Raw genomic sequence first — 23609 nt, forward strand, 5'->3', positions numbered from 1 at the left:
TTCAAGCCCTCACAAATCCAGAGATATTTATTGAGAGGGTGGGGAGAAAAGGCAGAACATTCGAAACATTCTTAACAATCACATCTGGGATCAGTCCGATTTTAAAGATATTCTCAAACATACTTCTGTACATTGTAAGTTTAACCCAATGCATATCTAAAAAACACCAGTGTTGATTTAAACTCTGCAGAGAAACACTGACTCCCCGGCAATGATTCTCATATTAATATTCTCCAACAATTTATTTTATTTTCCTGTATGATAAAATGTCACCCAAAAATATTGCACAAATACTTTGTACATTTTCTTTTCCTGTAAATTTTTTGATGTTATTGCGCATAACCTTTCTGTTAAAAATGATTGCATAAATATCAACACAGATATCACACGAATATCAGTCAAGGGGGATTTGAAATCACATACACAAAAATAAAGAGGGCACAGGGCTCCAGGGAACACCCAGGTCCCGACACTGAGGGCTCCACCACTGAGGGAGCACTAGCCCCCGGGGGGGGGGAGGGTGTGAGGTGGACAGGCAGCGGTATCTGATGGAAGACTGGCATTGGCGGGTCCTGGGCTGCATTGTCGATGGGCACAAGGCTATCGAGGGAAGAGTGTGGAGGGGAGTGTGGAAAGGGGCAGGAGATGTCTGGGGAGGGGGATGGGAACAGAGAGGAGGGTATATTAGGTGAGGTTAGTGCAATAAAGGAGGAGAGCGTGCGTGGTAAAGGAGGTTGGGGGGCAAGTGGTAAGGAGTGCAGAGTGGAGGGGAGTGTGGAGGCTAGTGTGAGTGTGGAGGGTAATGGGGGTGTATAGTGGAGGGGGAGAGTGTTGGGGAGTGTGGGATGTCAGGGGAGAGGCAGAGGAGAAGGTGTAGGTGAAAGGAGTATGGAGAGGGAAGATGGTGTGGCAGGAAGCAGGTAGGGCGCATGGAGGGTGAGGGAGGGAGAGTCTGTTGAGGGAAGTGCATGGAGAGAGGAAGGGAGAAGTGAAGGGGGAGATGGGGAGTGCAGAGGGGAGAAGTGGGGGAAGGGGAGTACAGAGGGGGAATGGGGGTACAGAGGGGGAAGTGGGGGGAGTGGGGGAAGAGGAGTACAGGGGGGGAAGTGAGGGAAGGGGAGTACAGAGGGGGGAAGTGGGGGAAGGGGAGTAAAGAGGGGCAAGTGGGTGGTAGGAATTACAAAGGGGGGAAATAGGGGGGAGTACAGAGGGGTGTACAGAGTGGGGAAGTGGGAGGAGTGTACAGGGGGTGTAGGGATGAGGGCAGTACAGAAGAAGGTCTAGGGAGGAGGGGAATACAGAGAGGGGAAAGGTGGAGGAGGAGGGAGAGGGGGGTACCAGTGTGGGTAAGACTGCTTCCACACCCCACGTGTGAAACCAGTTGAAACATAATGTTTCGCCCTTTCTCAGTTTCACGAACCCACTAAAATATGGCCATTTCCAGCAAATCCCCCTCTGATGTTACTAACGTGTAACTGAGAGCCCAACCCTTCTGCCCTCCAAGTCTCAGCTGCACCCCCTCCCCGCCATGCCCCAACTTCCCCTACCCCCATTGCCCTCTTCACGAAGGTTCCTCAGGGCCTCCTGAGCTGTCCCCTTTGTGTCTGAGCCACATCATAGAGTGGCGTCAATGACCCAATGAACATCATTGGCATCTGTTTTTCATGGGAGAGTAGCCTTTTGTTAAAGTGTTGACCTGGTCTTGGGTTGCAGACACACGGCATAGCTCAGGGTGTCTCGGGTCACCTTTGCCATCTGTTGGTTTAGGTTTGATGTGAAAATCCTTCCCAGCCCCCAACCCCACCAATTCAGCTCCACCAGCCCTCCCATCCACCTCCTGCCCTTTCTCCTCTTCTGTCTCCCCAGCCCATGTGATACTTATTGCTCCTGTGATCAGGCCATCAAGATGGCTCCCCGCCATGTCTTCCCCATGCTACTTTCGACAAGTCATGTTGGGTCAGCCACTTGACGTGGAGCTCCCATTCCTTTATAGCCTCCGCTCCACAGAATAAGAGGTTGGGGTAGGGAGAGATGGAGGTGGGGGAGGGGAGGTTAAATGGTCATTCAAAACCTCAAAATGGGTTTGGATTTCCACTCACACACTACAGCGAGAATGCTGGTGGAAATATCAGAGTTCTGGCCTCATTACCCCTAGAGTTTGCACCAAGTCCATTATCCGCTGCCCAGAGTACTTCATCCCCACTTCACCAAGCCCGGGTTATCAACCTCGTGCCAGTGATCCAATCAGTGACAGACCTGGCGCCCCTAGTGCCCAGCACCCCCTCAGGACATCTACAACACCCATTGCAAGGAAGCTTCAGGGCAAAGAACAGAAAGACTTTAAAGTAATTTCTTTCCCTTTCAATCTCATAGGTTTAAGGGGGAGGGTGGAGTCTGACCGACCACAGGCATGCTTAAAGGAAAGAAACATTCAAAAAGGGATCAAAAAGTTTCAAAAATGCATAAATATTTCAGAGCAAAATTCAGCAAGGCCAAACTGGTTGAGTGTTACTGCAGATCCGTTGCTGGTGATGTTTCTCATTGTTCAATAATTCAGAACCTTTATAATTCAGAATTCAGGTTCATTTAACCAGTGTTGACTATGTCAGATGCAAATGGCCATTGTCAATTCATGAACCTGGAGAGTATTCGCACAGTGTCTGTCTTTCCAGAGTGGAGGCCTTTCGCTATCTCTCTTCATCCCAAGTTCTCCCACTGTTTTTACGATGGTGCACGCCTCACCGTAGCGAGAGGGAGCCACCTTAGTGGGCTTGAGTGATGACCCCGCCGAGCAACAAGGGATGGGGGAGGGAGTGCGAAGGATTGGGCAAGCCCAAGTACTCCTAGAGGGTATCTGAACAGAAGGCCAAATCATGAGGGACCAAAACCAAAAGGGCATCAGTATTGTGACAGTGGGAATGGCCTACAGTGGCAAAGGGAGGGAACTGGAGGAGCAGGTAGCACTTTTGGAAATGTACGATCTTTGTGGGGAATGGGGAGATCTGACAAAATGGTCCTGTAAGGTGACACATCTGAGAAGAGATTAACCCTTTGTATTTTTGATATTTCTACTCTCGGACAGATTTCCTGCTAGGGGAATGTGCTGAAGTGATAGCTCTGCACTAAGCTGAATAAAGCACAAGGGGATGCCTGTAACTGGAATTGCTAACTCTCCTCTCAATACCGAAGCTTACTGGGAAGAGGAGCTTGAATCCAAGTTGCGGTTAAGCCTCAAAGAATAAATTTAACAAACTGGTGCCAAATCGGAACCCATTCGCCCTTGCAGGCAAGGGACCCAATCATTTCGTGAAAAGAATCATCAGCGCCAAACATGTAAATGGATATGTGTCATGGTTTTTGGAGGGAGGGTCTACCATAAATCTGTTCCAATTTCCAGATCCAGGCATTCAGAAAACCAACACAGATTCAAGATGAAGTATGAATGCTTGCTATAATCCATCATGTTTCCAATGAGATGGTAGCATCTGCTGGCAGAAGCTAAATTCTGCATCAACCTTTAAGCCCGTTGAGAGCTACAATTCTCCCTCTGAACCTCTTGTGGCCAATTGGTTGCTTAATCAGATGTATAACCCCCCAATCTATTACGATAAGGAAAACTCTACTCTTCCACTCAAATCCTCTTAATCACACGTTAACCAATTGGCTGTACTTTGGAAATCCAGCAGATTTCCAATCTACCATTTATTGGTTTTACGGGACGTAGGATGGAACTCCTATAGGCTTGGGCTGACTTAATATTTTAAAACTAGAAATACAAGGGGCTAAAATGCAGTGCAATGTAAAGTTTATAAATAGTTGGACAGTGGAAGACAACAACAACTGGGAGATGCCAAGTTTTGGTGTCAGGAACCGGAAGATTGTAGGAGGGAGAGTAGACAGGGAGAGCTAAGGTATCCCACGGTTTTGAGGTCTTAGCAAAGAATGGTTGTTGAGCAAGAGGTGGAGAAACGAGTCTCAAGGAAGTGACTGAGAGATCGGACAGTGGGAAGAATAGGGTGTTGGCGTAATCCATTAAAGCGGTCAGTGTCTGCATCTTCCAAGGATCAGAACGTTCCCGTGGAAACATTCTCTCCTCAAATCTCTCTTGCCTGCTAAAGAACATAGCAACTCCTCATAGCCAATCACATCAAATCGAATTAGAAATGACAATCTGATTAGGAGTTTGGATTTGAAACCGCTATAGCCTGTAATAAATATGTTAATGCTTATCTTAAAACAAATGTCAAATAGACTGCATTAAACTTTACTCTGCTGACTGTGACACCCCAGATTATATAAATCGATCACAAAAAGGAACCGAAATGAAAAAGTGGAACAGAATTTCTGTTCTGTTCTCATTCTAATTCTCATAGATTAGAATGAGAACTTGTGTTTTTAAGCAAGACAGATGATGCATATTTGTGTGCATTAATGTGTATGTGCTTGTGTGGGCATATGTACACAATTCACGTGTGTGGGTACGTGCATGTGTGTGGGTTTGCCTGCATGGGTGGCACATATTGCTCTGGCTCAAGTTCCTGATTTTACTGTAACCAAATTTACAGCGAAAATATCAGTATAGTGGAAATTCAAACAGGCAGCGGAATAGCCCTACCTGACACAAATGTAACACCACCTGATTATCTGATGCTTCCATTTCTTCCATGCAATTCCACAAGGTCAAACGATCAGAACAGTTCAATTGAAAGGCACTCCATTTCCCTGAAAGTAGTTCTTCCATTGATTGGACATTGGCACGGAAAGAGAGATGTGTTTGAGAGAGGGTTTTGTCCATTCTGGGGATTAAAGGGTGTTCACAACTGTCCCCTCAGAGAGTGTGAGGAAAGAGGAGGGGGTGGGGGAGGGGAACGCACTCCTGAGTGTGTAAACGTGGATAACACTGCAGCACAACTGTCACTCTCCCCACCACACCCGACATGAAGAAGACAATTTTCTGGCTGAATCCTAACTCAGCTCTGATGGCCATGAAGACTGAGTTAACCACACACCCTATCAACTGCCCATGTGAGTGGGCAGCCTCAATATTACACTGCACAGTGTGTGTCTACAGAGTCCTGTTGGATTGAGCTATGGAGACGCAGCTGAGTATCAGCACAGTGACAAAGGCTTTAATGCACTGTACAACACGGGGCATTTTACTTCAGTTATGACATTCTATGGCTTTTGACACTTTGAATATTAGCATCAAATGTTGTAAGTTGGCAAAATGAGGACTTTGGCGGGGGGGGGGGCGGCAGAATGGAGATTGAAATGCCAAGTTATTGACCTGAGACTGTTCTGACAGTTCTGATCCCTCATAAAGTAAGCCAGCTTTACTCAGCAAAGTTGTCTCCACACTATGTTTATGGACAGAGGAGTCCTCAATCCAACCCGAGCAGCACTTAGCTGCCTGCAGTCAGGTAAGCTTCTTCAATAACAGCCTTACCCGGTAATTTGGAGTGTGGGATGCAAACAGGACTCCTGGTTCCCTTAGCAACCCGCAACCAATAGAAGAACCAATAGAGTGTACTGAGTCCTAAATGCCCAGGGCAGCCTGATGGAGATGAATTCTTTGGGAAGCTCCTGTCTTCGTGGGCAGTGGTCAACCCAATGGCAGGAGCTCTAGCTGACATAACTCGGATTGTCACATCTCCAGCTGCATCCCTTCTCAGCACTCCATTTTCATGATTTTCCACATGCTTTTGACTGAAGTCTCACTGACTGCATGAGGGAAGAACTGATGATCCTCACTCTTGGGACAAAGTGAAACCCTGGGTTCCAAATCCAGACATCACTGGGATCTGCAACGTAACACTTAACATATCGTTTATATCTCTCCATTTACTTAATTAACGTGCCAGGGAGAGAGGAACAAAGCAAGACAGACAGAGAGTGAGAGAGTAAAACAGAGGGGGAACCGGTCAATATGACCTAATAATGACATCTTTCTTATATACAAGCCTTTTAATATTAATTCTGATTAAAAAATAGAAAAAAAGTGCTGCATCCTTTCAATAATACTGTTTTATATGATAGATTAAACTCTTTTTTTTGTTTTTTTTCACATATTTTTCATCATGTTTTGCAATCTGGAAGGAAAATATAACTTTTTTTGCATATGACATTAAATATAATCCTTACAGTACGTCATGCAAAGTCATGCTGAGGCAGAGAGAAAAATGCACCTTTTAAATATATATGTTTTTTTTCGATTCTCCCCCCCTCGTACAGCATTTTTTCCCCCCATTTGGAGATTTCTGACCAGACGTTTCGTCTCCATTCCACCACAATAGTCGCACCTTGGTGTGTCCTCTGAGCTCCTGCGTTGGACTTCCAACAAAACTCCTCGTCCTCCGATGTTTCCTCTTCAATCATTTGCTTCTTCCGTGCCGTCATCAGCAATTAGGGTATTTTTTTTCGTTGGGGGCTTTTGTTTTTGGAAGGGGGTGATGGGAGAGGGAGCCATCTTTTTTTTGTTTAGATTTTTTTTAAGTAGAAAAGAGTTTCCCTGCTTGAGAGCGAACGAGACGAGCAGGAAAGAGGCGATGGAGGAGGAGGAGGGAGGGAGAGGGGGAAGGATTGGAGAGGGAAGTAGCAGCGAGAGAGGAGAGAGAGCAGGAAGGACTCTGCGGTGGGAGAGCAAGAGGACGGAAAGGAGGGCAATAGGTGGGGAAGGAAAAGGTTTTGCAGCAGAGAAGGGGATGGGAGTCACTAGTTGACTGTCACGGCCTCCAGTTGCATGTATTTAGAAATCACTGGACTGTCCTTATAATTATCTGTGAGTAGAGAAGAGAGCAAAAGATCGCTAAGGGACAGCTTTGACCACAACCTCGCACTTGCATCACAAACATGCAGCGGCGGGGACTGAACACTCCACTTCAGACAGAACCTTCCGTTTCTTTTTTGTTATATATTAAAAAAGGAAACAATTTTTTTTCGATTTTTTTTTTGTTTTCTCTCTGTGTAAATTGTTCAACATGCACCAAGGCAAACGTTTCTCAGTTGCTTATTGCTTGCAATGGAGCTCCATGCATTAGAATGCGAGGAAGAGGCGGGGGAGAGGACGAGAGGGGAGAGAAATCCCAGCTCTGGTCTGAATTACAAGTCCTTGTGTGTGTGTGTGTGTGTGTTTTGGTGGGGAGGGTTTTCTTTTTTAAACTGTCCGTACGGCCCGTATATCCTGAGTGTACACTTTTATTTAAAATTATTTAGTCAAGAGTCACAAAAGTGGTCCTGGAAAAAAAATCTGCATCTTCCCTACATTCACCGTTCCATGAAAGCCAATCTCTCTTTCCACCTCATTTCCGATTTTCTGTGGGGGTGGTGGAGATAATCTATTCGATTAAAATATAGAAAAATTCCACCTTCTTGCCCGTGGGGGAGGGGTAATGGGGCTAGTCCTTGAATAAGCCAACAGCATGGCACAAATTGAACCACTTTAATTTACCACTTGTCAGTAGAAAGCAGATTCTTCAACAGTCATTTGGTATATGCAGCCTATTGTTCTAGCAATGGTCTCTTGTTTTTTTTTGAAAATTCCTTTTAAATGATTTTAAATAGTCCTAGATATATATATATATATATAAATATATCCATATATATCTATATAGATATAGATACATACACACACACAGATATATTTTTCTAAAAAAATATTTCCCACTCTTTTGTATCGATGCTACAGTATGGATGGAATGGGTGATTGAGGTCGCCTCAAAGGGCAAGGCGAGTTGAATGGCGTGGTGACAGGAGACAGTCGCAGTGTATTCTCACTCATGCCAGATATGTTGTTTAGGCTTCTCGACTTTTCATAACCTTGGGTGTCAAAAAAAAGAGAGAAGAAAGCAATTTTTTTTGCACGTTTACCAAATAATGAATGAGTGATCTAGACTCCGAGACACGGCTTCTAACTCTCTGGAGCAAGTCTGTACACCAACCCCCTTACACAGCCCCGCACCCTACGGGGCTGGAGTGAAGAAAATCAGGAACACCAACCCCCCGCCCCAAAAAAAAGAACAAAAACCCGCCAATCCTGGTCTTCGATGCTTGGGTTAGATTCCTCCAAAATGGGTCTTCACTATTCTGACAACGGTCTCAACTTGTTCTGAGGAAGGGTCCCTGGACCTGAAACCTTAACTCTGATTTCTCTCCACCGATGCTGCCAGACCTGCTGAGCTTCTCCAGCTTTTGTTTCAGTCTCAACTTGATTGGCTCTCTCACTGATGATAAACTCTATGTTGTCGTTTCTCTCCCCTCTTCAGCAGAAGTCCAAACCTATTCTCACCACCAAATGGGTACAATCTTGAAACCCATCTCCATTTACTCACCTACCACTTAAACTTAAGATGGCTAACAATTAATTTTCCTTTTGCAAATCAGATGGAATGTCAACCTCACTGGCTGAGCAGATGAGGTTGGAACTTCCAAGGGTCACAAGTTTTGAATAAAATCTAACTGTGTAACTAGCCTTATGCTAACAACCACACTATCAATGAGCAGAACCTATTTTACTTTCATGGGGTTGGGGAAACTGGAAGAAAATTGTTTAAACCCACAACACATACTTTCAGTTCACCAGTTATTGATTGGTCACTGACACGACACAATAATGACAGGCCACACTGGTTGGAAACCACAAAAAAATGGCAAACATGGAGCAGGTGGCATCACCAAGCAGAATTGAAAGACGCGTGAATTTATTCTGTCAGTGGATGGAAGACTGGCTCTGTGAGGAATGGAACATTTAACACCCATCTCAGCTGTGATCACATCAAGCAGTTTTTCCACAATGTTAAATTCGGAGTGTAGCTCCCTCTCAACCATCCTGGCAAGCGTTCTCATTATGGATCAGATGTGGGGTGAAGCTCCCTCCACCCTAACCTATCAAGCACTCCCACATGAGGTAAGATAGCCCAATGAGCTAGCATTAGATTGATATCCCTCCCTCACTGCTCTGATTCTCAAAACACTCCTTAACTCCAATGACGAAGAGTGCACTAATGTAACACGCTTTTGTACTCAGCCACCTTTGTGATGTCACCAGCGTGACCATTTGTGTAGGCTCACAGCCATTAGGTCAAAATTGTCCCAAACTCACTTTATGTCAGACCTTATCATACACTACATATTCAACCTGTGACTGTGCGCCAGATCCTGACATGAAAGAACAACATTCCAATTGGTTATCTGACTAAATGCTGAACACAATGTGTAACACAATTTTCCTCTGAATTATCAAAGCTTTGAGAGAGAGATCTGACTAATTGTAATGCCCTGGGTAAACAATCTCCTGCAGTTCACCTCCTTTAGTATCTCCCCATCATTGTAAGAACTGCCAACGGTGATCTTTCGCCCATGGCTCTGGGAGGATTACGTGCCAGTGGTTACTGTCCATATGATGTATGTATGATGATGTCTGTGCACAATTGCGTCCAGCAGAGGGTGGAAAAGTAGAGGATCACCTCACCCCCCCACCACCCCGACCAGAATCACCAAATCTTGCAACTAAAGGCACTCGGCCAGACTGGACCTCCCTTATTTGGAATTTTATGGGGAACTAAAGCAGAGACTTCTATCAGGGAGTTAAAAGATGTCTCAGAGTCAGTCATGGCAATATCTTCTATTTCATACATTCATGCTAACAGAACAGCTCTGCATTTTCTTCTCTACATGGATTAGGCGCAGACATATGAACAACTAAAATTTCTTATAAAACTTCGACAACTTTGCTTAAACATCTTGTGGCATCTTTTTCTCTGTGTCCCTCCTCTCGCTTCCAAAACCAGAGGCTCCCACCCTTTTTCTGCAAAAGAAAATTACCTCCAAGAAGAAACTGAAGACTCCACCCCAACTCCCCACCCACTTCCGGGAGAAGTGAAGGGCTCCATTCCAACAGCCCCCCCACCCCACCCCAACACCCAGAGAAAATAGTCAATAGTCAGGATCATCTGAGTGGGGAGAAGTGGTAACAGGAGGCCTGAATGTGAATATTAGTCCATTTCTCCTGGATGGACTGCTATACTCATAAATGTTTCCCATCAAACTGTTTCATCTTCACCCATTCTCCAAAGATCAACCTTGAACTCTCTCCTACATGCCTTACTGCTGGGGTATGAACTGCTGGATTTGTTTCTGCGATATCTCCATCACAGACCTCTGACACTAAAGCCCCAGGCAGCCCCTTTGTCTGTTTCTCGTGTTCAATTGCACTGACATGCCACATGGAAATTGAAATTGGGAAGTGTCAGTGTAGGGATGGTATCATGCAGCTTGAGAAGGCATTAACTGGAGATTAAGAGACGGTAAGGCATGGCATTGATGAGGCCATGAAAATGATACATTACGGAACCGTCGAGGCAGCAGAATGTGCAAAGGAATGGCTTTGGTGAGACCAGAGTGATCGAGTTCCAATTTGGAGGCACAATTAATGGAAGCTCCCTCGGGGGCAATCTGGGAACTGCAATGTGAAAAGGTTCCAGTAAAGTCTGCAAGCCAGAACTGCATCACTGTCCTTGCTGGGGGATGCAAAAGCTGGGAATTCCTCACGGGGAGTAAACAAAGAACATCTAGTAGCTAAGTAAAGTCCAGCAGCGAATCTCACATTGGACATCCTACAGCCCAGTGCGAGGACAACAAGCCAGCACTGCTTTCAATGAGTCCTCCAGAAGCATAGAGAAACAGAGAAAAAGTAGCAGGGATAGCCTTTCAAGCTGTCTCTGCTGTTCAGTAGCATTATGTCTAATCATCCAACTCAGTCTGCTGCTCCTGATCTCTCTCCCAAACTCTTTGATCCACTTAGCCCTAAGAACTATATCTAACTCCTTCTTGAAAACATTTCTCAATCGCTTTCTGTGGCACAGAATTCCACAGGCTCAGGGTGAAGACATTCCTCATCTCAGTCTTAAGTGGCCTTCCCCGTATCTTTAAGCTGTGACCCGGTTCTGACTCCCCTGTCATCAGGAAAATCCTTCCTGTGTTTACTCTGCCAAGTCCTGTTAGAATTTTATTCCCCTCCCCCCATTCTTCAAAAAAGAAAGCTCCACTGAGTATAGGCCTAATAGATCCAGGCTCTGTTCATACTGCTGGACAACAAAGAGCTTATGTTTTAGAGTCAACCTGACCCAATTCATTACACAAGGCAGATTACTTTTCTCAAGCTGTCTTTGCTCCCAGGGACCCCACAGGGTGGCCACACTAGCTACCAGATTTTAGCACTTAACCTAAATTGGGATTGGCATCCAACACAAAAGGTCACTGAAAACCTAGTGCAGGGAGACACTGGGACTTGTCCAGTGGTCAAATCCAAACACCACAATGGCTATGGAGCAATATTCCATTTGCTTTCTCATGAGGATCCTTTTTTGGATATATATCTCTGATTTAAACGTTGGATCCTGGGCTTGTGGAACTTTCAACCTTTGTACTCTGTAAATCTGTTGAAATCTCTTGAGTTTTGTATAAGATCTGAAGCTAACCCCACTGTCCAGTGACAATCAGAACTTTAATGATTAGTATAAACCATACAGCATTTCTCGTGTGCATCTTTGGACACTTGTGTCTAATTACGTTTGGTTGGCTAACTATCAGGTTTCAAATTGTGAAGGTTTCCCCTTTCCTTGTTTACATTATGCAAATTGCAATTCGCATAATGCCAAAAAATTGGTTCTTTGCTCTCAAGGAGTGATTTCAAAATCTAGTCCATCTGCCGAGCCAAGTCCAGACTCTTTGATGGCCATATTGAAGTTTTCCTTTATTACAAACATCACAGTACAGAAGGATTCATAAAACCATCAGAAATAGGAGCAGGAATAGGCATTCAGCCCCTCTAGCCTGCTCCGCCATTTGAACAGATCCAATATTCCTCACGTCCTCTTTCCTGAATCATGAATGTTTGTTTTAAACGTTCTATTGTATTTTTGGGGAGCTTATTGCAGAGCCAACATTTTAAAAATCAATAAAGATCTGAATTTGAACTTGGACCTTTTAAACTGTGATAGGATTCAACTGTTGTAGTGCACCCCAGCTAGAGAGATCAAAGAGTTCTGATATCAGGGTAATGAAGGAAAGTTGGTTAGTGGGAGTCAAAAATACAGTTTAGCCCTGATCCGAATGAAACCTGTAGAATCCAAGTCACTGTTTCAGAAAGAAATAGGTAGATTACTGGAGACTAAAGGTGTCAAGAGAGAGGAGTATGGTATTGAGATTTAGGATCAGCCATGATTGTGCTGAATGGGAGATCAGGCTTGATGGGCTGAATGGCCTATTCAGGATTCTGTTCCTGTTTTCTATGTTTTTAAACAGATTCATGGGCTTACTCCTGTTCCTAAGTCTTTAGGGGAGCTATTAATGATGTTTTTGATGACATAAATAAGATGCTAACCTCACTCCATCAGGAGGCTGGGTAATTAACTCAACTACCACACCCTCCAAAATGCCCTCATAAGAGACACCACTCTAAATTATTACAGCTTTTGATTATCTGAAGAGAATAACATAAATATCATTGGCTCCCTTGTCCCTGAAGGTTTGATCAAGGTTTGAATCATTGTCATTGCCAATTTGTCTTACAAGATGATCCAACTCAGTGTGTTTTATCAGCTGAGAGTCTAGATCTGTAATGTTGACAGCTGGGAGCAAGAGGCCAATTGCCTAGAGCTTGTTATTTGTCAGGTGATGTGAGCCTCCTGTCATGAGAGCCAATGGAACCTGATCTCTATCACCTAGTTGTTATAAAACAGAATGGGCCACACATTCCCCCCCACCCCCAACCCCACTTCTTGTCGTGGTAATGTCCCTACCCCTATACAGGGAAGGCCGGGTTCAAGTCCCAAAGGTGTGTAATAACAGATTGATTAGAAACTAGATTAATAAAAGTATGTAGAACAGAATGAGGCTGTTTGGCCCATCCTGCCTGCTGCTGTCTTTCTGATTGAGCAAAGCGATGCGGGCTGTTCTCCCACCTTCTCCTCATGTTACTGTGAATCTTCCGTTACAGATGACAATCCGATTCCCTCTCCAATGTGTCCACCACAGACTCAGGCAATGGATTCCAGATCCTAACCACTCGCTGTGTGAACATCTCTACTCACACTGTCTCATTGTTGCATCTTTTGTTCACAATTGTCAATCTGTAACTCCATGTACATGTTCATTCCACTTTGGAGAACAGTGTCTCCCTAGCTGCACTGTCCAGGCCCATCATGGTTTTAAACAAAACCAACTCTCCTACCATCACATCTCCAAGGAGTGCACTCACCAACGTCTCCAATCTATCCATGTAACTGAAGTTAAAAATCACACAATACCAGGTTATAGTCCAACAGGTTGATTTGGAAGCACTAGCTTTCGGAGTGCTGCTCACACAACCACCTGATAAAGGAGCAGCGCTCCGAAAGCTAGTGCTTCCAAATCAATCTGTTGGACTATAACCTGGTGATGTGTGATTTTTAACTTTGTACACCCCAGTCCAACACCAGCACCTCTAAATCATGTAACTGAAGTTACTGAACTTAAGGCACGGCACAGGTGAAGCAAAGCTTTCTACACACTGTCACCACGAAACACCCCCCGACAGGGACACCACAGGAATAGATACAGAGTAAAGCTCCCTCTACACTGTCCCCATCAAATACACCGAGGACAGGGACAGCATGGGGTTAGATAAGAGTAAAGCTCTCTTTACACCGTCCCCATCAGATACTCCCAAGACAGGGACACCACGCTGTTAAATACGGAGTAAAGCTCTTTCTACACTGTCCCCATCAAACACTCCCAGGACAGGGACAGCACGGGGTTAGATACAGAGTAAAGCTCCCTCTGCACTGTGCCCATCAAACATTCCCAGGACAGGGACAGCATGGGGGTAGATACAGAGTAAAGCTCCCTCTGCACTGCCCTCATCAAACACTCCCAGGACAGGGATAGCACAGAGTTAGATACAGAGTAAAGCTCCCTCTGCACTGTGCCCATCAAACACTCCCAGGACAGGGACAGCATGGGGGTAGATACAGAGTAAAGCTCCCTCTGCACTACCCTCATCAAACACTCCCAGGACAGGGACAGCACAGAGTTAGATATAGAATAAAGCTCCCTCTGCACTGTGCCCATCAAACACTCCCAGGACAGGGACAGCATGGGGGTAGATACAGAGTAAAGCTCCCTCTGCACTACCCTCATCAAACACTCCCAGGACAGGGACAGCACAGAGTTAGATACAGAGTAAAGCTCCCTCTGCACTGTGCCCATCAAACACTCCCAGGACAGGGACATCATGGGGGTAGATACAGAGTAAGGCTCTCTCTACACTGTTCCTGTCAAACACTTCCACGTCAGGGACAGCACGGGGATAGATCCAGAAAAAACTCTCTCCACTCTTTTAAACTTAAACTACACTGACCCCATCAAAACTTCCCAAGACACATATAGAACAAGATTAGGTGCAAAGTAAAGTTCCCAGTACTCTGTAGCCATCAAACATTCTCAGGACATGCATAGAATGGGACTAGATACATAGTAAAGCACCATCTACAGTGTCTCCATCAAACACTCCAAGGACGGAGACAGCACTGTATTAGCTATCAAGTAAACTGCTTCTATTATCTGAAACTGTAAGTAACACTTCCTCTACAACCATCTCCCTCAAATAGTCCTCAGATAGGGACAGCAGGGTGTTAGATACAGAGTAAAGCTCTGAAATGGGTGTTAGCTCAGTTGGCTGGATGGCTGGTGTGCAATTACAGTGATGCCAAGAGCCCATGTTCCTTTTACCCACTGAATTCACCATGAAGGACTCTCCTTCTTAACCTCTCCCCTTGCCTAAGTTGAACCCTCAGGTTAAACTACCATTAAGTTATCATTCTCACTCATTGGTCGTATGGTGGCTCAGTGGTTAGCACTGCTGTTTCACAGCACCACAAACCTGGGTTCAAACCCAGCCTCGTGCAACTGTCTGTGTGGAGTGTGCACATTCTCCCTGTGTCTGTGTGGGTTTCCTCTCACAGTCCAAAGATGTGCAGGGGAGGGGAATTGGCCATGGGAAATTGCCCATAGATTCCAGGAATGTGCAGGCTAGGTGGGCTAAATATAGGTATGGGATGGGGAGCTGGGTCTGAGTGGGATGGTCTTTGGAGGGTCAATGCACACTTGATGGGCCAAATGCTCTCTTTCTGCATTCTATGATTCTAATGAGATAGTAGCTCTTTGGGCTAAAGTGACTTTACAAATGCTATGGAATGTTTGGGTTCTTAAGTAATCACATGGAGATAACACTGTCGGATGTAATTGAACCATTGCTTACATGACACAGTAGTGAACTCCCATGTTCACAGAGCTGAGTATGACTATAACATGTGTAAACAAAAACTCAACAACCAGACCTTGCCACAGTTCTCAGATGGAATGTACAATGCCGGATCCTCTCTGCTTCCCAGAGATTTCTCACAATCATTTTGTAGATTCCTTTGACTCTGTCACTAAAGGAGCCCTCACTAAATAGGTGTTTGTTTAATAAGGAAATCCTGGAAGGACTTACAGATCCCAGGCAGGGAACCAAGTGCCTTGCGGGTTCTACAAAAATCCATTTCCCCAGCCCCCCAGCCTTAAAAGCAAAAATAGCTACTGGAAATGTATATGGGTCGTAATAATTAATTCAAATGTTAATTTCAATTCTCATTGTTTCAGCTAGATGAGATCATGCCTCAACTTGACTGATCCTGGGTATTTATCTTAATTGGTCATTAACCAACCAATTGGAAACAGCTTTGCTCATGGTGTGATATCCCCCCCACCTTGATTCTCCTATTTAAAATTTATCAGTCACAAATTATGGATTCACGAAAGAAATATTAACTTAATTCATGGATTATATTCCTGTTCTAGGATCAGCCAGCAGTTGAAAACACTAAAAGTTTTCCTCAGTTCTTGAGACAGAAGCTGAGGAGTGACCATATCAAAGGTTTAGAAAATCATGAGGTATACGGATAGGGTGAATAGCCAAGTTCGTTTTCCTAGGATGGGGGAGTCCAAAGCTAGAGGACATGGCTTTAGGGTGGAGGGGAAAGATTTAAATGAGACCTAAAGGACAACATTTTCACGCAGAGGGTGGTGTGAGTATGGAATGAGCTGCCAAAAGAAGTGGTGGAGGTGGTAGAATTACAACATTTAAAAGGGACCTGGATGGCTACATGAATAGGAAAGGTTTACAAGGATATGGGCCAAATGCTGACAAATGGGACTAGGTCAGATCGGGATATCTGGTCGGCACGGACGAGTTGGACCAAAGGGTCTGTTTCCGTGTTGTATGACTCCAGAGAAGTGACCTATTGAGGCTTTGAAAAGTATTGAGAGTAAGGACAGAAGATTACCTCTCAGTTGAAAGCGACTTACTGCCCTAAATGCAACCCAAATACAGTGCATGCTTCAGAAAATCAAAGATGCCAGATGAGCTATAGGGAGAGGCTGAATAGGCTGGTGCTGTTTTCTCTGGAGTGTCAGAGGCTGAGGGTTTACCTTATAGAGGTTTATTAAATCACATGGGGCGTGGATAGGGTAAATAGATAAGGCCTTTGCTCTGGTGTGGGTGAGTCCAGAACTAGAGGACATTGATTTAAGGTGAGAGGGGTAAGATTTAAAAGGGACTTAAGAAGCAATTTATTCATGCAGAGGGTGGTGCATGTATGGAAGGAACTGGTGGAGGCCACTACAATTACAACATTTAAAAGGCATCTGGATGGGTATATAAACGGGAGAGGTTTAAAGGGACATGGGCCAAGTGCTGGCAAATGGGACTAGATTAATTTAGGATGTTTGGTCAGCATGGACGCATTGGACCAAAGGGTCTGTTTCCGTGCTGTACATCTCTATGACTCTATGTAAGGGTGATATGCCAGGATTCTGTTTGTGTGAATTATTTCCTTCAGCTGAGGGATTTGGATTTTAACGCAGATCACCAGAGAGGATCATTCTCTCAAGTTATGCAAGGTTGATTCCCAAGATAAAGAGTTTGTCTTACGAGGAAAGGTTCAGTATATTGGACCTGTGTCCATTGGCATTTAGAGAAATAAAAGAAACCTAAGGTCCTGAGAGAGACTTGATGCAAGTGTTACAGGAAAAGGCAGGCAAGTGGAGTTGAGAATTTTCAGATCAGAGTGATCCCATTGAATGATGCAGCAGACTCGATGGGCCGACCGGCCTACTTATGCTCCTATGTCTCATGGTATGAGATGCTGGGCTGGAAATTACAGGGATGGAGATTGCTAATGGACAGCTCATCCCAGGAGTAATGTCAGTGTCCAGCTGACTGGTTAGAATCCCACCCCACAACCATGGCTCTTTGTGGGCAGCTGATACAAGCTCCTAAGACTATAAGATGTAACAGCAGTAGGCCATTCAGCCCGCTTTGTCAATCAATGAAATCATGGCTGATCTGATAATCCTCAACTCCACTTTCCTGCCTCTTCCCCATAATCTTTGATTCCTTGATGATTTACAAAGCTATCTCTGCGTTGAATATACTTAATGACCCAGCCTCAACAGCCCTTTGCAGTGAAGAATTCCTCATCTCTCTCTTAATTGTGAAATTATTCTGAAATTATCCCCTCTGGTCTTTGACTCTGTCTTAAGAGGAAACAACCTCTCCACATCAATCCAGTCAAGTTTCCTAAGAATCTTACATTTCAGTGAGATTGCCCCCCATTTTTCTCAGCTCCAATAAGTACAGAACCAGTCTAGAGTCATAGTAGTCATAGAGTCATGGAGTCATGGAGTCATGCAGCACAGAAACAGACCCTTCGGTCCAACTCGTCCATGCTGACCAGATATCCTAAATTAATATACTTCCATTTGCCAGCATTTAGCTCATATCCCTCCAAACCCTTCCTATTCATATACCCATCCAAATGCCTTTTAAATGTTGTAATTGTACCAGTCTCCACCACTTGCTCTGGCAGCTCATTCCATATATTCACCACCTTCTGAATGAAAAAGTTGCCCCTCAGATCCCTTTTAAATTTTTCCCCTCCCACCTTAAACCTATGCCCTCTAGTTTTGGACTTGCCCCACCCTGGGGGGAAAAAAATACTTTGGCTACTCAACCTATCCATGTCCCTCATGATTTTATAAACCTCTATAAGGTCACCCCTCAGCCTCCGATGCTCCAGGGAAAATGGTTCCAGTCTATCCCTCGAACACAAACCTTCCAGTCCAGCAACATCCCCATATATCCTGCTACACCCTTTCTCGTTTAACAACATCCTTCCTACAGCACGGCAATCAGAATTGGGCGCAGTATTCCAAGTTAAAATAGAAATGTACCCAAGACAAAAGGCAAGAAAATTGGCCTCAGATTATAAAGTTTCTCTAGCTCAATTGCCTGAGCCACTCCTCACTGGTAGCCTGTACCATTCTCATTAGGATAGAGAGTGAGACCGCTGTGTGTCATCACAGATGAACCTGACCCTGTCCTCATCCAGACACCCTGTCATCGGGACACTGGCTACTGATCGGGAAGTGGGAATCACAGCTGCTCTTCATCTCTGGGAATCGAGATCGCTGTGCCCCAGACTGTAACTCTGGGTGAGATCAGGAAACCTGGGCACAATACAGTGATATCCTGATCTGAATGAGGACTACACGGTTTAACTACTGAATGAATGGATGAGCTAACTCGCTAAACTAGCTCTAAGTCTAGTCACCTGGCTCAGTAAGTGCAGACATGCACAGGGAAGCATCTACATAAAAACACAGGCAGGAAGCAACATAATAATCCCATGTATGAGTGTCAATGACAGCATAAATCCAAGTCTTATTTCAGTAAGGGAATCCATCGCTGTGCGTTCCTTGTTCTGTGCATGAAATCTGCTTAACAAGATAAGTAGCCTCTGTCTGTTCCCAATTCTATCTCGCAAAGGTATGATTCAAAGGTCGCATTATAAAGGGATTATTCCCCCAAGGGTCTTGTTGGGTTAACCGACTTGCATCCAAGATGATGATGAAACAGTTTCACTTTCTCTCCATTAGGCTTAACCCATCCCTTTCCCTCGGCTATTTTTTGGGGGGGGAGGGGTGGTTCTTCTCATTGGGAAAGTTACGTTTAAATGCTAGTCAAGTCTGAATCTCCAACCTCTTGGTGGGCAGATAGTCAGATCTCCCAGGGGAAGGGTTAATCTGACTGGCATTGTATCCATTAGGCGGCTGCATGGATAAAGATGCTCAGGAATGTCTCCTTGGGGTGGGATGTCAACCATTTGATGGGGCCTGTGGATCCTACCCTGCTTCACAATCTCCCACTCCACTGTAACCATCAGCTCCTGCCACCTTTCCTTCAATCTGGTTCACAGACCTCCTTTGCTTTGGTCATTAATCAGACGGACACTCCTTATTCCTCATTTCCTCCTACTCCCCAGATCCAAGAAATGGGACAGATAGACCACACAGAAAACAAAACACTGTAAATGGTTATATGAAGGATGGGGTAGTGAAGAAAGCCTTCATTCCAGCTCACGTGCTGATAGCCTCTACCTTTGCTGACCATCTTTGGCCATTTAACCTCCATAAAGGTCCTCTGTGATGACCCCAGAGTGAAAGTTGTACATATTCCCATTGCTTTCAATTCACAGATTGGTATAATATTTTCGCCCCCTCTCTCTAAAGTTTTGAAACCATTGATTATTCCTTGAGCAAAGTCCCCAGCGAGTTTCTGAGGGTTAGATCGGTTCATAAAAATATGTCCATCTTATTTTAAGAAACTATATTTTAATTTCAGCTGTGTCACTTCCAATCATAGCATTGGTTTCAGAGATCAAAGATCTTGGATAGTGAGTGCTTTAGTGGCTGGCAGCCAAGATTTCAATGATTCTATGACTGGAGCCTAGGTTCAGATTTTTCTAGCAGAGGGACAAGGACTGAGGTCTGGGTTCAGATTTATTAGCAGAGGGACAGGGACTGAGGTCTGGGTTCAGATTTATTAGCAGAGGGACAAGGACTGAGGTAAAACATTTTGACGTCACCAGGACCTTTGACTTTTAAAAATAACAGTTGAGTGAGCTTACAAGCCCAGGCAACAGGAGTGATTGGACGCATCTGCATACTGGAAAGGCCTAGTAGTAATGTGGGATCCTGCAATGCCCAGTTGGAACCATCTAAATAGTCAAAATGGAGCCCACTTTGAAATTACAGGCCTATACTGAAGCCTCAACCTCTCCAAGTGATTCAAAACTTTTACAAGATCATTCCAGAACCTCCCAATGATGAGCAATCAGCACTGACGTTTTGTTTTGATTGTTGGTAGAGTGACCAGCAACTACTTCACCCTCGAAAAAGAGGCTGGATTTTTGTTAGGAGTCGCCAGTAAGAGAAGGGGTAGGGATCTACCAGGGGCCGCTGAATGGATTATGAGGTCACCTGTCTCTCCTTGACCCCGCAGCATTGGCATTGGCCTAAGGAGCATCCTGGCACTCACTGTGGGATGGATGGTCCCAGGCATCCAGCAAAACCCTGGGCCTCCACCGAGGGCAGAAGGTGTCGTCACAAACCAGCTGCTCAGCCAGACTGGCAGCAATGTCTCGAAAATCCCCCAATGGATGTGGGGTAAGCTATCTGACCACTGACCACCAACTGTGTCAGAATATGTTCATCCTTGAAAATGGAAGTTGGTGTGTTTGTGTGTGTGCACGTGTGTGTATGCAATTTGCAACTGAATGGTTGTACACATATGTGAGAATGTATATGTGTATTCACATGTGTTTATGTGACTACAGAACAACCTTGGTTATCCAAACATCAATTATCCGAATTTTGGATTATTTTAACAAGATCTCAAGGTCCTGTCAAAACCTACTTTATCCATTATCCAAACAATCAGTTATCCAAACAAAATACTCCCACCTGTCTTGTTTGGATAATCGCGGTTTTTCTGTATATGTTTACATGGGAATGTATGCAAGTCTGTGCATATGTGTGTCAGCATGTGTGTGCATGTCTGTGCATGTCCATATGAGAACGTGTGTTTCTTTGTGTGTGTGTGTGTTTGGAAGACTCAGAAAATGAGTGAGAGGGATTGGGTATGAGAGAGAAAGAGTATATTGGAGTGTGTATGAGTGTGTGTCTCAGAATGTTATGAAGAGATAGAGAGAATGTGTGAGACAGTGAGTGTGTGTGTGTGTAAAAGTGTGTGATAAAGTGTATGTGAGACTGTGTGTGAGAGACAGAGGTGAGTGTGAAAGAGTGTGTGTAAGAGAGTGCATGTGTGGCAGTGTGAGAACAGGGGATGAGTGTGAGAGAGAAAGTGTGTGTGTATGTGCATGTGTGTGGAAGGGGGGTGGATGGTGAGGGGGAAGGCATGCTGTGTTCATTGTCTATTTGAACAGACCACACTGAGTTTAACCACCCTGTATCCATGGTCAGACAGCTTGCAGGAATTCACTCCCTAAATCCAAATATAGCGTGGATGCAGTGTTGAGGATTCCTGTGTGACCGTAAACTCAGCAAATATCAGTACTTTCAGGGACAGAAGTGGTTGATGTTTCCTACAACCCTCCACCAACTGAACTAGGATCATGGGAACCAGTTTGTTTAGATGAGGGATATTTGATTCTTTATGGGATGTGAGTGTTGCTGGCTGGTTCAGCATTTATTGCCCATTCCGAAGGCTTGGTGAGCTGCTTGGTAAACCACTGCAGTTCATGTGGTACAGAGAAACCCACAGTGCCCTGAGGGAGGGAGTTCCAGGACTTTGACCCAGTGACACTGAAGGAATGATGTATTTCCAAGTCAGGATGGTGAGTGGCTTGGAGGCGAACTTCAGGGGGTGGTGTTCCCATGGATCTGTTGGCCTTGTTCTTCCAAATGGAAGTGGTCATGGGTTTGGAAGGTGCTGTCTGAGGAGCCTTGGTGAGTTGCTGCTGTGCATCTTGTGGATGGTACACACTGCTGCGACTGCACACTGGTCCTTGACCTTTCTTTTCCTTGTGGACTGGAGTCATGTATAGGCCGGGAAGGTCAGCGGGTTTCCCGCTCTGCATGGGATAGGAGAAAGTGGGTTTTGAACAACAGTTTGACCTTAACCAAGTCCAGATTCCAATTCTCAGAATTTTCCCACCAAGATCCTTTTCAAAGTGAGAGAGGTGAAATTCTGCAGTTCTTGGGCTACTTATCCAGTGAACATAACCGCTAGCCCTTCAGAACACTTCTTTGCTGAGAGACAGATCGGAGTCAATCAAGCCTCCCTTCACCCCGATCCTACCCCTCACCACTGAATTCCACCCCCACCCACCTCCCCCACTCTGGATCATCTCAAGGACCACACGGAGGTTAACTCAAAGGATCCCAAGTGCAACCCCCGCCCACATCCCACCCACCGATCTGTATTCAGGTTATGGACCTTGCTGTATCCCTTTTCCATTTGGGCTTGGGGGTGCGTCATGTGGTACCTTTGCGGATACTTCCATCGGGAGAGTGTTCGAAGTCCCCGGTGGTCAGCAGGAAGCAGGCTCTGTCACGGGCGTACTTCTCCCTCCCTCCAGGCGTCACGGGCTGGTTCTCCTCCGGTGATAGGGCCTGATCAATGGTCGGACAGTCCTCATTGGCCAAAGCAGCATTGGCAGCATCCCCATTTTGCTTTGGATCTTCCGTGCCAACAAAATAAAAAAGCACACACACACACACACACAAGCGTTAGTCACTGGCTGTACCAAGAATTCCCTCAACAGCATGGCACTAAGTTGGCCATAGATGAGCAGAGATCCCTATCTACAGAGCAACTTGCCAACCCATGCGATGTGGACGGTGCTGGTGAGGCCAGAATTTGTCACCCAGCCCTAGTTGCCCTTGAACTGACGAGGTCATTTCAGAGGGCATTTGAGATTCAATCACATTCAAGACACACGTACAGGTCGTTCTGCTATAACGTGCGTTTCATTAACGTTAATTCACTGTAACACGATTGATGAATTGGGGACACTGTTTTTAAAGCTCAAACGTTTAAAATGTGTGTTGGCTGTAATGCGATTACATCACCAGCACTTGTTTCTAACTTGTGATTTTTCTATTACTCAGGGTTTCACAAGAACTCAACCATCAGGTTATAGAAGAACTACCTGTAAGCCAGACCAGATAAGGTTGGCAGATTTCTTTCCCCACAGCATGTTAGTGAGCCAGATACATTTCTCTGACTGTCAATGGTCTAGCTTTCAATCTCACATCTTATGAAATTAATACTTCATTGACTGCCATGGTGGGATTTGGACCCACGTCCCAAAACCTTTGGAATTCTCTTCCTGGAAAGATGGTGGATACCAATTCCATAAGATATTTTGAAAGTGTAAGTGGTTCAGTACTTGAGCAAGGAGAGCTCCTGGGTTACAGGCCCAAAGCTCAGGTGCAGATCGAAGTAACAATTGCTCTTCCAAAGAGCCAGCACAGCACAGTGGGCTGAATGTCCTTGTTCTTACTGTAAATGCCTTCGTACAAGTTTTTAAAAAAATTATAACTAATAAATCTATTGAGATCTGGCTGGATAGAGCCCCTTTAATATTAGAGTCAGAAGTCACACAACACCAGGTTATAGTCCAACAGGTTTATTTAAAATCACAAGAATTTGCAGCGTTGCTCCTTTG

General features: G+C 45.0%; 1 protein-coding gene across 3 annotated transcripts in view; it reads right to left on the bottom strand.

The window, feature by feature from the left end:
* Positions 1–1545: 1545 nt before the first annotated feature.
* The window catches only part of LOC140489367 (voltage-gated potassium channel KCNC1-like), a 74406-nt gene continuing 52342 nt past the window's right edge, over positions 1546–23609 (bottom strand). The window contains exons 4-5 of one of the 3 annotated variants that reach the window (XM_072588849.1): positions 22425–22619; positions 1546–7815 (exon numbers count right to left, since the gene is read on the bottom strand). In XM_072588849.1, coding sequence (XP_072444950.1) covers positions 7679–7815; positions 22425–22619 — 332 coding nt within the window. In that variant the 3' untranslated portion in view covers positions 1546–7678. The remainder of the gene's footprint in view (positions 7816–22424; positions 22620–23609) is intronic. The other 2 variants (XM_072588850.1, XM_072588851.1) reach the window with 2 other exon arrangements.

Source organism: Chiloscyllium punctatum, chromosome 18 (assembly GCF_047496795.1).
Source record: "Chiloscyllium punctatum isolate Juve2018m chromosome 18, sChiPun1.3, whole genome shotgun sequence".
Lineage (NCBI taxonomy): Eukaryota > Metazoa > Chordata > Chondrichthyes > Orectolobiformes > Hemiscylliidae > Chiloscyllium > Chiloscyllium punctatum.